This window comes from Pleurodeles waltl, chromosome 8 (assembly GCF_031143425.1).
Source record: "Pleurodeles waltl isolate 20211129_DDA chromosome 8, aPleWal1.hap1.20221129, whole genome shotgun sequence".
Classification (NCBI taxonomy): domain Eukaryota; kingdom Metazoa; phylum Chordata; class Amphibia; order Caudata; family Salamandridae; genus Pleurodeles; species Pleurodeles waltl.
In genome coordinates, this window is record NC_090447.1 from 973,722,920 (window position 1) to 973,738,236 (window position 15,317).

Sequence of the window (15,317 nt, forward strand, 5' to 3'; positions counted from 1 at the left end):
ATGATCATGGGGCTCCCAGAAAAGCTCAAAAGGAGATGGGATGTCCTCTTGCCATGTCTGCTTTTCGCTTACAGGGAGGTGCCACAGAAGGGAGTAGGATTCTCACCCTTTGAACTTCTGTTTGGTCATCCTGTAAGGGGACCACTTGCCCTTGTTAAAGAAGGCTGGGAGAGACCTCTCCATGAGCCTAAACAGGACATAGTGGACTATGTACTTGGCCTTCGCTCTAGAATGGCAGAGTACATGGAAAAGGCAACCAAAAACCTTGAGGCCAGCCAACAGCTCCAGAAGTTTTGGTATGACCAAAAGGCTGCACTGGTTGAGTTCCAACCAGGGCAGAAAGTCTGGGTTCTGGAGCCTGTGGCTCCCAGGGCACTCCAGGACAAATGGAGTGGCCCTTACCCAGTACTAGAGAGGAAGAGTCAGGTCACCTACTTGGTGGACCTGGGCACAAGCAGAAGCCCCAAGAGGGTGATCCATGTAAACCGCCTTAAGCTCTTCCACGACAGGGCTGATGTCAATCTGTTGATGGTAACAGATGAGGATCAGGAGGCAGAGAGTGAACCTCTCCCTGATCTTCTGTCATCAGACCCAAAAGATGGTACAGTAGATGGAGTGATCTACTCAGACACCCTCTCTGGCCAGCAGCAAGCTGATTGTAGGAGAGTCCTACAACAGTTTCCTGAACTCTTCTCCTTAACCCCTGGTCAGACACACCTGTGTACCCATGATGTGGACACAGGAGACAGCATGCCTGTCAAGAACAAAATCTTTAGACAGTCTGACCATGTTAAGGAAAGCATCAAGGTGGAAGTCCACAAGATGCTGGAATTGGGAGTAATTGAGCGCTCTGACAGCCCCTGGGCTAGCCCAGTGGTCTTAGTCCCCAAACCTCACACCAAAGATGGAAAGAAAGAGATGAGGTTTTGTGTGGACTACAGAGGGCTCAATTCTGTCACCAAGACAGATGCCCATCCAATTCCAAGAGCTGATGAGCTCATTGATAAATTAGGTGCTGCCAAATTTCTAAGTACCTTTGACTTGACAGCAGGGTACTGGCAAATAAAAATGGCACCTGGAGCCAAAGAAAAGACAGCATTCTCCACACCTGATGGGCATTATCAGTTTACTGTTATGCCCTTTGGTTTAAAGAATGCCCCTGCCACCTTCCAAAGGTTGGTGAATCAAGTCCTTGCTGGCTTGGAGTCCTTTAGCACAGCTTATCTTGATGATATTGCTGTCTTTAGCTCCACCTGGCAGGATCACCTGGTCCACCTGAGGAAGGTTTTGAAGGCTCTGCAATCTGCAGGCCTCTCTATCAAGGCATCCAAATGCCAGATAGGGCAGGGAACTGTGGTTTACTTGGGACACCTTGTAGGTGGAGGCCAAGTTCAGCCACTCCAACCCAAGATCCAGACTATTCTGGACTGGGTAGCTCCAACAACCCAGACTCAAGTCAGGGCATTCCTTGGCTTGACTGGGTATTACAGGAGGTTTGTGAAGGGATATGGATCCATTGTGACAGCCCTCACTGAACTCACCTCCAAGAAAATGCCCAAGAAAGTGAACTGGACTGTGGAATGCCAACAGGCCTTTGACACCCTGAAGCAGGCAATGTGCTCAGCACCAGTTCTCAAAGCTCCAGATTATTCTAAGCAGTTCATTGTGCAGACTGATGCCTCTGAACATGGGATAGGGGCAGTTTTGTCCCAAACAAATGATGTTGGCCTTGACCAGCCTGTTGCTTTCATTAGCAGGAGGTTACTCCCCAGGGAGCAGCGTTGGAGTGCCATTGAGAGGGAGGCCTTTGCTGTGGTTTGGTCCCTGAAGAAGCTGAGACCATACCTCTTTGGGACTCACTTCCTAGTTCAAACTGACCACAGACCTCTCAAATGGCTGATGCAAATGAAAGGTGAAAATCCTAAACTGTTGAGGTGGTCCATCTCCCTACAGGGAATGGACTTTATAGTGGAACACAGACCTGGGACTGCCCATGCCAATGCAGATGGCCTTTCCAGGTTCTTCCACTTAGAAAATGAAGACTCTCTTGGGAAAGGTTAGTCTCATCCTCTTTCGTTTGGGGGGGGGTTGTGTAAGGAAATGCCTCCTTGGCATGGTTGCCCCCTGACTTTTTGCCTTTGCTGATGCTATGTTTACAATTGAAAGTGTGCTGAGGCCTGCTAACCAGGCCCCAGCACCAGTGTTCTTTCCCTAACCTGTACTTTTGTATCCACAATTGACAGACCCTGGCATCCAGATAAGTCCCTTGTAACTGGTACTTCTAGTACCAAGGGCCCTGATGCCAAGGAAGGTCTCTAAGGGCTGCAGCATGTCTTATGCCACCCTGGAGACCTCTCACTCAGCACAGACACACTGCTTGCCAGCTTGTGTGTGCTAGTGAGGACAAAACGAGTAAGTCGACATGGCACTCCCCTCAGGGTGCCATGCCAGCCTCTCACTGCCTATGCAGTATAGGTAAGCCACCCCTCTAGCAGGCCTTACAGCCCTAAGGCAGGGTGCACTATACCATAGGTGAGGGTACCAGTGCATGAGCATGGTACCCCTACAGTGTCTAAACAAAACCTTAGACATTGTAAGTGCAGGGTAGCCATAAGAGTATATGGTCTGGGAGTTTGTCAAACACGAACTCCACAGCACCATAATGGCTACACTGAAAACTGGGAAGTTTGGTATCAAACTTCTCAGCACAATAAATGCACACTGATGCCAGTGTACATTTTATTGTAAAATACACCACAGAGGGCACCTTAGAGGTGCCCCCTGAAACTTAACCGACTATCTGTGTAGGCTGACTAGTTTTAGCAGCCTGCCACAAACCGAGACATGTTGCTGGCCCCATGGGGAGAGTGCCTTTGTCACTCTGAGGCCAGTAACAAAGCCTGCACTGGGTGGAGATGCTAACACCTCTCCCAGGCAGGAATTGTCACACCTGGCGGTGAGCCTCAAAGGCTCACCTCCTTTGTGCCAACCCAGCAGGACACTCCAGCTAGTGGAGTTGCCCGCCCCCTCCGGCCAGGCCCCACTTTTGGCGGCAAGGCCGGAGAAAATAATGAGAAAAACAAGGAGGAGTCACTGGCCAGTCAGGACAGCCCCTAAGGTGTCCTGAGCTGAAGTGACTCTAACTTTTAGAAATCCTCCATCTTGCAGATGGAGGATTCCCCCAATAGGGTTAGGATTGTGACCCCCTCCCCTTGGGAGGAGGCACAAAAAGGGCGTACCCACCCTCAGGGCTAGTAGCCATTGGCTACTAACCCCCCAGACCTAAACACGCCCTTAAATTTAGTATTTAAGGGCTACCCTGAACCCTAGAAAATTAGATTCCTGCAAACTACAAGAAGAAGGACTGCCTAGCTGAAAACCCCTGCAGCGGAAGACCAGAAGACGACAACTGCCTTGGCTCCAGAAACTCACCGGCCTGTCTCCTGCCTTCCAAAGATCCTGCTCCAGCGACGCCTTCCGAAGGGACCAGCGACCTCGACATCCTCTGAGGACTGCCCCTGCTTCGAAAAGACAAGAAACTCCCGAGGACAGCGGACCTGCTCCAAGAAAAGCTGCAACTTTGTTTCCAGCAGCTTTAAAGAACCCTGCAAGCTCCCCGCAAGAAGCGTGAGACTTGCAACACTGCACCCGGCGACCCCGACTCGGCTGGTGGCGATCCAACACCTCAGGAGGGACCCCAGGACTACTCTAAGACTGTGAGTACAAAAACCTGTCCCCCCTGAGCCCCCACAGCGCCGCCTGCAGAGGGAATCCCGAGGCTTCCCCTGACCGCGACTCTTTGAACCTAAAGTCCCGACGCCTGGGAGAGACCCTGCACCCGCAGCCCCCAGGACCTGAAGGACCGGACTTTCACTGGAGAAGTGACCCCCAGGAGTCCCTCTCCCTTGCCCAAGTGGAGGTTTCCCCGAGGAATCCCCCCCTTGCCTGCCTGCAGCGCTGAAGAGATTCCGAGATCTCTCATAGTCTAACATTGAAAACCCGACGCTTGTTTCTACACTGCACCCGGCCGCCCCCGCGCTGCTGAGGGTGAAATCTCTGTGTGGACTTGTGTCCCCCCCGGTGCCCTACAAAACCCCCCTGGTCTGCCCTCCGAAGACGCGGGTACTTACCTGCAAGCAGACCGGAACCGGGGCACCCCCTTCTCTCCATTCTAGCCTATGCGTTTTGGGCACCACTTTGAACTCTGCACCTGACCGGCCCTGAGCTGCTGGTGTGGTGACTTTGGGGTTGCTCTGAACCCCCAACGGTGGGCTACCTTGGACCAAGAACTGAACCCTGTAAGTGTCTTACTTACCTGGTAAAACTAACAAAAACTTACCTCCCCCAGGAACTGTGAAAATTGCACTAAGTGTCCACTTTTAAAACAGCTATTTGTCAATAACTTGAAAAGTATACATGCAATTTTTATGATTTGAAGTTCCTAAAGTACTTACCTGCAATACCTTTCGACTGAGATATTACATGTAGAATTTGAACCTGTGGTTCTTAAAATAAACTAAGAAAATATATTTTTCTATACAAAACCTATTGGCTGGATTTGTCTCTGAGTGTGTGTACCTCATTTATTGTCTATGTGTATGTACAACAAATGCTTAACACTACTCCTTGGATAAGCCTATTGCTCGACCACACTACCACAAAATAGAGCATTAGTATTATCTATTTTTACCACTATTTTACCTCTAAGGGGAACCCTTGGACTCTGTGCATGCTATTCCTTACTTTGAAATAGCACATACAGAGCCAACGTCCTACAATTACCAATTCAAAGTATTGCCTTTTGGTTTAACAACCGCTCCAAGAGTATTCACAAAATGCCTAGCAGTAGTCGCTGCACACATCAGAAGGCAGCAAATACATGTGTTCCCGTATCTAGACGACTGGCTAATCAAAACCAGTTCGCTCACACAATGCTCAAACCACACAAATCAAGTCATACAAACCCTCTACAAACTAGGGTTCACCGTCAACTTTGCAAAATCAAACATTCTGCCAAGCAAAGTACAGCAATATCTAGGAGCCATAATAGACACGACAAAAGGAGTAGCAACGCCAACTCCACAAAGGATCCACAATTTCAACAGAGTCATTCAACACATGTCTCCAAACCAAACAATACAAGCAAGAACAATACTACAGCTCCTAGGCATGATGTCCTCATGCATAGCCATTGTCCCAAACGCAAGACTGCACATGAGGCCCTTACAACAGTGCCTAGCCTCACAGTGGTCTCAAGCACAGGGTCACCTTCTAGATCTGGTGTTGCTAGACCGCCAAACTTACCTCTCGCTTCTATGGTGGAACAGTATAAATTTAAACATAGGGCGGCCTTTCCAAGACCCAGTGCCACAGTACGTAATAACAACAGATGCTTCCATGACAGGGTGGGGAGCACATCTCAATCAACACAACATAAGAGGACAATGGAACATACATCAAACAAAACTGCATATAAATCATCTAGAATTATTAGCAGTTTTTCAAGCACTAAAAGCTTTCCAACCAATCATAACCCACAAATACATCCTTGTCAAAACAGACAACATGACAACGATGTATTATCTAAACAAACAAGGAGGAACACATTCAACGCACTTAAGCTTGTTAGCTCAAAAAATATGGAAGTGGGCAATCCACCATCAAATTGGTCTAATAGCACAGTTTATTCCGGGGATCCAGAATCAGCTGGCAGACAATCTCTCTCGAGATCACCAGCAAGTCCACGAATGGGAAGTCCACCCACAGATTCTGAACACCTATTTCACACTCTGGGGAACACCACAAATAGACCTATTTGCAACAAAAGAGAACGCAAAATGCCAAAACTTCGCGTCCAGATACCCACACAAGCAATCCCAAGGCAATGCCCTATGGATGAACTGGTCAGGAATATTTGCTTACGCTTTTCCTCCTCTCCCTCTCCTTCCTTACCTAGTAAACAAATTGAGTCAAAACAAACTCAAACTCATTTTAATAGCACCAACTTGGGCAAGACAACCCTGGTACACAACACTGCTAGATCTGTCTGTAGTACCACACATCAAACTGCCCAACAAACCAGATCTGTTAACGCAACACAACCAACAGATCAGACACCCGGACCCAGCATCGCTGAATCTAGCAATCTGGCTCCTGAAATCCTAGAATTCGGACACTTACAACTTAGCCAAGAGTGTATGGAAGTCATAAAGCAGGCCAGAAGGCCATCCACTAGACACTGCTACGCAAGTAAGTGGAAAAGATTTGTTTGGTACTGCCATCATAATCAGATACAACCACTAGACGCAACTCCAAAACATATAGTAAATTACTTGCTCCATTTACAAAAAGCAAAGCTAGCCTTCTCTTCTATTAAAATACACCTTGCAGCAATATCTGCATACCTGCAAACTACCTATTCAACTTCCTTGTATAAAATACCAGTTATCAAAGCATTCATAGAAGGGCTTAAAAGAATTATACCACCAAGAACACCACCTGTTCCTTCATGGAACCTAAACGTGGTTCTAACAAGACTCATGGGCCCACCTTTCGAACCCATGCACTCTTGCGGAATACAATTCCTAACCTGGAAAGTTGCCTTTCTCATTGCCATTACATCTCTAAGAAGAGTAAGTGAAATTCAAGCGTTCACAACACAAGAGCCTTTTATACAAATACATAAAAATAAGGTCGTCCTACGACCTAATCCAAAATTTTTACCAAAAGTTATTTCATCATTCCATCTAAATCAAACGGTAGAACTACCAGTTTTTTTCCCACAGCCAGATTCTGTGGCTGAAAGAGCACTACATACATTAGATGTCAAAAGAGCATTAATGTACTACATTGACAGAACAAAAAACATCAGAAAAACTAAACAGCTATTTATTGCATTCCAAAAACCTCATGTAGGTAACCCAATATCAAAACAAGGTATAGCCAGATGGATAGTTAAATGCATCCAAATCTGCTACCTTAAAGCAAAAAGACAACTGCCCATTACTCCCAGGGCACATTCAACAAGGAAAAAAGGTGCTTCAATGGCCTTTTTAGGAAACATCCCAATGCAGGAAATATGTAAGGCAGCCACTTGGTCTATGCCTCACACATTCACCAAACACTACTGTATAGATGTGCTATCCGCACAACAAGCTACAGTAGGTCAAGCTGTATTAAGAACTCTATTTCAGACAACTTCTACTCCTACAGGCTAAACCACCGCTTATGGGGAACTAACTGCTTACTAGTCTATGCATACCATGTGTATCTACAGCGACAGATGCCATCGAACTGAAAATGTCACTTACCCAGTGTACATCTGTTCGTGGCATCAGTCGCTGAGATTCACATGGACCCACCCACCTCCCCGGAAGCTTGTAGCAGTTCAGAAGTTACCTTCAATTTTGTACATTTGTATATATATTATTTAATCCTTTAATAGGTACATACTTACATTTTTCATTGCGCGGGCACTATTACTATAGTACAACTCCTACCTCACCTTCTGCGGGGAAAACAATCGAAGATGGAGTCGACGCCCATGCGCAATGAGCACAGAAGGAGGAGTCACTCGGTCCCGTGACTCGAAAACACTTCTTCGAAGAAAAACAACTTGTAACACTCCGACCCAACACCAGATGGCGAGCTCATGCATACCATGTGAATCTCAGCGACTGATGCCACGAACAGATGTGACATTTTCATTATCACGCATGATCATTTGGTTTATCTGCCTTTGTATTAAACTCCATTCATCACCGCCTGTGGGAAAACAATCTAAACATGGAGTCGAGGATGACGCGCATTGCAGGCAAGAGAAGTAGTAACTATGCCTTGTGACTCAAAGGACTTTTCAAACAAGAACAACTTGTAGTCTCCTGGACTCAACTTTAGATGGCGGAACTATGCAGAGCGTGTGAATCCACAGCACTACATGCCAGAAACAGATGCTTACTGGGCAAGTAACTTTTTCCTTATGGCTAACCCAACTTTTTGCTGAAAAGTTTGTGTGTCGAAGTCTGTGAATTTGCTGATGCTTGTTTGCGATTGAGTGAAATGCTTTGATTTACTATACCTTGTAAATTCTATATCTACAAAACCCTTAGATGGATCTTTTTCATTGTGCTGTCTAAAATACATAATATAGTACATTGCCATAAATTGGTGTTGAATTTCATTGGTGTCTTGTTGATTTCTTCTTCGTGTTTGGTTGCTGTTTAAATGCTTTACACTTGTTTCTTTGTGTACGTCTTGCTGCTCAGAACCACGGCTACCCAGGGTTGTGATGAAGGTTTGACTAACAGAACCTAAGGGTCTTGAAGCTGTTGGTAGGCGTATTTCTCTGTGAGGTCATACAGTCACATAATATGTTACACCCCATTCCCTGACACTGGTCGTCCTTCAGCTGTATGGCAGTTATTGCTGCACGTCATTGTAGGAAAGGGTTATCGGCTATCATCTGAATGATTGGATTGGAGTTGACAAAAAACATCTGACACTTGGACCCCAGTCTTTGTAAGTAACAATCTGTGACTTCATATTAACAGAAAATTCACAACCTCTAACACCCAGAGATACTGTTACTGATGGCTACTTCTACCTGCAAATTCCTCACCTGTAGAATAATCCTAGGCCTCAGACTGAATCTGGAAACTTAAAAGCTATCACGTCACCGGCAGAGGGTGGTGCCGATGCCTGAAGTTATGTCATGTCATTGAAGCCATATAGTGCCTCCCCATATCTGGAAGGTCAGTTCCAATTTTTGTCCCCCTTCAAGAGTTCATCGGTCTGCCACTACCTTCCAGCCATGTTAGGAGCCGAGAAACTCATTCTGATTACACGCCTTCTGTCTCCGCACCGAAAAAAGCCAAATAGAAATCTTCTGCATCGATCTCTAGCCCCTCTACTTTGGCTCCGATACGACCAAAAACACATGGTGCTTCGGTGCCGACTACTTTGATACCAACCACTTCAGCACTGAAAAAGAAGAAACAATTACCACAGTTTTGGCTATGAAAATATACCAGGCAAAAAATTCTTTGGAACCAAAAATCTTACAAAAGACTTTTTGCGATCCTGGACAGTCTCTAACCACCACCCCTTCACCGGTGGAACCTGTTTTGGAAGTTAAGGATGCTAGTCAGCGCCAACTACAAATTCTAGTCTAGAAACTGACTTTCCAAGAGGCTCTTGATTCCTCTCCGCCTCCAAAAAAGACTACGAAAGTCACAAGTGGATACCACACTTGGAAAAATTAAATGAAGACAATCAAACTGCCAAAGCTTTGGGAGCACTCCGAGCCAGCACACACAGGGTTACTTTTCATCGCACAGGATTTGTAAGTGGCTTTCGGTCATCATTTCAGGAACAGTCTTCCACTCAAACAAAGCCCACCTTTCAGTACACCAGAGGTTATTTTAGAGGTTCCTATACAGGCAACAGCACTAAGGGAAGAGGAACACCATCTACATCTAGAGACTCCTAATTCACCGCTAAGCAATGACTTCCACCAAAACCTACCAACTCACACCACTCCTATAGGGGGAATGTTAAAACATTTTAACCCCCAATGGTCTCAAACTACCACAGATCAATGGGTACTTCAAATCATCCAAAATGGTTACTGTCTGGAGCTCACTTCCACTCCACCAAATATACCCCCTCATACTCAGAGACTCCCACAAGATCATCTTACTCTTCTCAAACAGGAAGTACATTCTCTTCTTCTCAAAGGAGTTATAGAACCAGTACCATTACAATATCAGGGAACAGGAGTCTACTCCGTGTATTTCCTAATACCCCAAAAAGCCGGGTTTCTCAGACCAATATTAGGTCTCAGTCCCCTTAAACCACTACATCCTATCAGAACATTCCCATATGGTCACTCTTCAGGATGTTATTGCCCTTCTACAACAGGATGACTTCATGACTGTGTTAGACCCAAAGGAATCTTACTTTCACATCCCCATTTATCCAGCACACCACAAATACCTAAGATTCGTAGTTGCAGAAAAACATTACCAATTCAAGGTATTACCATTCAGAGTCACAACCGTTTCTAGAGTATTCACAAAATGCCTTGTGGTACTAGCAGCACATCTCAGAAGACAACAAATTCATGTCTTCCCTTATTTATACGATTGACTCATCAAAGCCAATTAATTCACACAGTGTCAGTCACACTCCGCTCACAATTCGTCACCTACACTTTAAGGGGATCACCATAAATTACATGAGATCTCATCTGCACCCTCTCCAGATACATCCCTATCTATGAGCTACCCTCAACACACAATTAGGACCAGCGTTGTCCAGTTCAGCCCGAGTTCAGGCTTTTCAAACAATGATTGCTACGTTAATAGAGAACCAAGCATACACCGTAAGAGCTGTTATGAAACTGTTAGTGATGATGGCATCTTGCATTGCCATCGTACTTCATGCCAGACTTCATATGCATCCTCTTCAACAATGTCTCTCTCGTCAATGGTCTCAGGCACAGGGTCAGATGGACGATCTAGTGTTGTTGGACTGCCATACTTATTGTTCTGTACATTGGTGGAACACCACAAATCTTATTAAAGGGGGGCACTTTTTCGACCCTTTACCTCAGATCACTCTCACAGCAAATGCCTCAAACACCGGTTGGGTGAGCTCATCTCCTCAACCTCACAGTTTAGGGGTATTGGACAACACTCAACAGTCTTTCCACATCAGTGGCCTGGAACTGAAAGCGGTGGTCCTAGCAATGAAAGCGTTCCTTCCACAATTGCAACACAAGATAGTGTTAGTACGTACAGACAGCATGACATGACATGTTCTTCTCCAGGTCATCTCTGGCACAGCAGCTTATTTAAAGGGTCCAGTTGCATCACAGCTTATTTAAAGGGTCCAGTTGCATCACATATATTTTAAGACACTAATAGCCTACTCCGGGTCTTTCTGACCCTTGGTCATCAAATGCCTGGGTATCCTTCTGATTTTAATCACATTTTCCAATGCCCCCAATTTTTGTAGATTAGTGGTCATAATGTATTTGCTAAAAAAAGAACTGATGTGTTTTATTTGGGGCACAGTGGCATTGGAGGAATTTGCCTATCTTGTCCGACGTTGGAATTCTTAGAAATAACTCTCTGCATATTTTGCCAGACGTTAGAGTTCTTATTGGTAACTCACTGGTAAAGTTTTAAGACTTTTTTGTACTGTTAATGTGTTGTGTGGCCAGAGGATGTCCTAAAAAGAAGGCACAGGTAAGCAGTGTTGTAAAATGGCCTGGATGGGAGGCGTTAGTGAGATCATATTTACTTGCCAGTGCTCTCATTATCATCAGGTATTTGGAAAATGTCTTTCAAAGTAATTGAAAATGTGCTTGGTGACCTTTTCTTCTTGTAGAAGTTTCTAGAACATTTTAAACAGAAGGGGGCTATCTTTTGCCGAAAAAATACCAGCTGCAAAATGTTTTACATTCTACTCCATTATGAGTTAACAATGATAGTAGCTGGTTTCTCATGTAAATGTAACTGTAGCTCTTATCCATTGGCTTTCTGATGGCCTTTGGTAGACTGGGTTGTTTGTAGCCTAACAGTCTGCACCTTGTTTGGTTGCCTGATATGTTTAGTGCTTGTCGACATCATCCACTTTTTTGTTATATAAGTAATGTATTTGAATAATCTCCCTTTCCCTTGCCATCCAATTTTTTTCTGAGTTCTTTTTCTTATTTTTAAATTCATTTTTGTTAGCTTCACCATTTGTCTTCTGCATCACATTGAAAATGTTCTCATACAGTATATCTACTGTTCAAACATCAAATTATGCACCGTTCCTTTCCGACTTTTTTCCTAACATTGGTGTCTAATAACTTCTTAGGTTTTAATGCTTTCCACGTTAGTATTTTGGCATGATTGAAAGAGTAATTAGACATCTCATCAAGATACAAGATTAATGTTTTCACATCTATAGCATCTTTTATGGAAAAATACAGTTTACTATTTTATTACTTAACGGAAAATGAATACATTCACCTGCGCTTTGCAGGACTAGGAGTTTTTCTTCGTGGTCTTTTTAAGTGTCTCTATTGTATTTTTGGTTGTACAAAGGAGAATGCCAAACTAGATGGATTTTTTGAGGCCCGACTGGGTCTCTATACTTAATATAAACAAGTCCTCACTAGTTGTCTAATAGAAAAGCTTCCTGCTTGATACATGGAACGTAGACACATTTTCTCAAATTATATTTATTTTCTGAATAGCAGGACTGATAAATATAGAGGTTTTTGGTTAAAAAAAAAAAAAAAAGCCTGGTAGGAAATATTGTTTGGATATATTTTCCACTACTCATGAGCTTGTAACAGTTGCAGAAATGCTTTCTGCAAACTCAGTGTATTGGACTTCTGTCAGTGCCATGTTGACACAAACGTACTTTTGTTGTAGACCGTTTTAACATTTTAACTCTCCATTTAGGTTTCAACCTTCCAGAAGAACTTTCAATATCTTTCAAGCAGCTGACCCAGTGTTCTCTAAAACATCAGTTGACCCACCGCGAATTACCGGGACAGAGTCCATCCACCACAATAAAAGGTAAGGCTCGTGCGTCACCTTTGTTGTGATGGTATATAAAAAAAAATAGTACTCCTCGCAGTAATGCTCCAAAGTACATTTAAGACCCTTTTAAACATGGGTGTATTCTACTTTAGTACTTTGGCCTGCTTCTGTTATAGATTTAACTTTGACTGTATTCTTTGGGTTAGAATTCAGGTTGCCTCAGTTCAACCAGACCATCTATTCTGCGTGTATCATGGTTGTTAATTCAGCGTTATTTTCCAGGTTGGTGGCTGTACATGGGAAGCCAGTGGGCTGTGAAGTTGAATTGCATCCTAATCATTTGTAGTCTATACGTTTTGCAAGTTTAAGCACTTTAGAATGAGTTATTTAACTGCTCAGTAGCTCAAGCAATGTTGTGTAATCTTTCATGTTGACTGGAGGCAGGAATTAAATTGGACACAGTTGTCAGTAAATAATTTAATTTACAAATGATTGTTCCTTGAATTTTTTTCCTCTTTTTTTCTATGATCTATTTACAACAGAAGTAATAATCATTTCACAGTGAAAATATTTCCACTCCTCTCAAAAACTTGTTTTTGTAACTGTGTTGGCTCTCAGCCATACATTTCTATTTGAGGGATTCGGTTATTTAACCTTCTCTTTTCCAGCTAACTTTGTCTTGGGGAATCAAACTGGAATTTCTTTTTTTTTTAAAACACAAAAAAAAAAAAAAACCTTTTTATAGAAAACGTCAAAGGTAGGACCTTGTCCTGTGCTGATTGAACAGATCAGTATTTCTAATTGGTCTGAACATTAGTAACCTTTAGAAACCTGGCTTTATTAACCTCTTATTTTTAAGACAATCCATTGTTCTGTAATCTACCACTATTCAGCCGTTGGTTAGCTTACAGCTCATAGTTGTGACTCACAAACCAGGGTTATTATTGGTTGCTTTCGTGGTTGACAGTTTTTTTTCCTGCTATCAGTGTCATTTGTTACTGCATATACGGAATCCATATATTTTTTTCTCTGCGTATAGTATCCTTTCGTCTGCTTGGCAGATTAAAATGTGCCATAGATACAAGAAGATTTTGTACCTTGTTTGAAACTCATCTCTTTTATAAGGGGATTGTTAGAAGAACAGTTGTCCTGCAGAAATCCTTCAATTTTAGTTTTTAGTTTTTTTTTAAATCGTAGAATGACTGATCTTCCTTCGGGGTTTAGCCCAATTTGCATGTTTGTGGGATGTTACCAAAAACCAATTTGAATTGCAGTTAAGACAAACCTGAAATGCTAGTGTCAATGCAGTGCTGGAAAAATATTCATTTTAAGGAAAGTGCTCTGTTTATGCAAAACTGTAACACAGCTTAATGTTTTTTCCTTGTGCAACATTGGACTCGTTTTAAAAGGAAGTCTGGAGATTTTGCCTCTGAAAGTTGCATTGTACAACGCTCTGTACTGTTATCCAGATTTCAACAAAGTACTTGTCTAGTCAAGGTGGCAGCATATATTGAATAACTCAGCGTTGATTGGTAATTCTGTTTTCTGTTGTTCTCTTTTGTGTCAGTTCATATTTTCTAAGGGCAGTGATTACAGGCAGCTCTTTAGTTTTAAGACCCAGTATTCCATCAGACTCTTTCAAACTAGAATGACCTTACCACCCTGCTCTAGGAAGGGATATTGTGCATTACGTTGGAGTGCTGTAATTATTCTGTACCGTAGACAATGTAAACGTTTTCTGGGAAATGATTTGTATTAGTAGAGGACACTTTTACCCTATTAAAAGTATTACACTTGTGAAAATTGTAACACTTCAGCAATATGGAACTGTTTGCTGACGTGGAAGTAGTCTCAGGGAAACTGTCCACTTGAATTGCCATCTCCTTATTTTTTTTCTGTCACTAAGCTGCACAGACGACGTGCAGCGCTCGATCAATTAACCCATTGTTGCAGGTTTAGGGAGCTCACTGCTTTTGCAGGTTCAGGGATCTTCATTGTCCTTGCCCTCACATTCATTTCTTGTCGTGCCTTAAATCTGATGCTCATCTTTTCTCAATCTGATGCTCATCTTCTCTCACTCCATATGATTACATTTTGTTGATGGCCTGCGTCTGGGCATTTGTGGTGTAGATGGCAGCATGGTTAGGGATTTCAGATTGTTCCAGTTCTTGGCATTTGTTTCATGTAGCCTACTGCTGTCTGTGCTGTACGGTCAGAATGGCCTTCTGCCACTCCATCTGCAGTCTCTGCTATAAGGGGGCTTCTTTTCTCCCTTTTCTGTCACTGTTTTCTGTACACCATATATTATGTTAGAATGGATGTATTTGTGAGGAAGTGGCTTGGGATTGATAGCCCTGTTAGTTTTAAAAAGAAATTGTTTTCCCTAACATGGGTACTTGAATTAAAAGTTTTTTTAACGTGTCAACATGCCCCTTAGTCACTGCGTTCAGAAATGCTGCAATCTGAATTGTTATACACTCACAAAAGAATGCACCCTGCAGAAATACAGTTTTCATACTCAAAGCTTTTGACTTTGTTGTCTTTTGTACAGGCAAAACTTCAACAGAACCAATAGCCCAAGCCTCACAAAGAAAGGTCAGTTTGGACCTGAAAATACCAAGCTTGAGCTGAAAAGAATTCCACCTGAGCTCAATAACATCAGTAAACTCAATGAACACTTTAGCAAGTTCGGCAATTTAGTGAATTTGCAGGTAAGTAATCTGCAAAGAAATGAAGCACTGATGTCTTGGATATTTTTCCATTGTAGAACTGTGTTGA

General features: G+C 43.3%; 1 protein-coding gene across 3 annotated transcripts in view; it reads left to right on the top strand.

The window, feature by feature from the left end:
- Nucleotides 1-15,317, top strand: part of LOC138250391 (RNA-binding protein 26-like) — a 623,852-nt gene that overhangs the window by 252,779 nt on the left and 355,756 nt on the right. For all 3 annotated transcript variants that reach the window (XM_069205212.1, XM_069205213.1, XM_069205214.1), the window contains 2 exons: nt 12,459-12,575; nt 15,091-15,250. In XM_069205212.1, the coding sequence (XP_069061313.1) occupies nt 12,459-12,575; nt 15,091-15,250 (277 nt within the window). The remainder of the gene's footprint in view (nt 1-12,458; nt 12,576-15,090; nt 15,251-15,317) is intronic.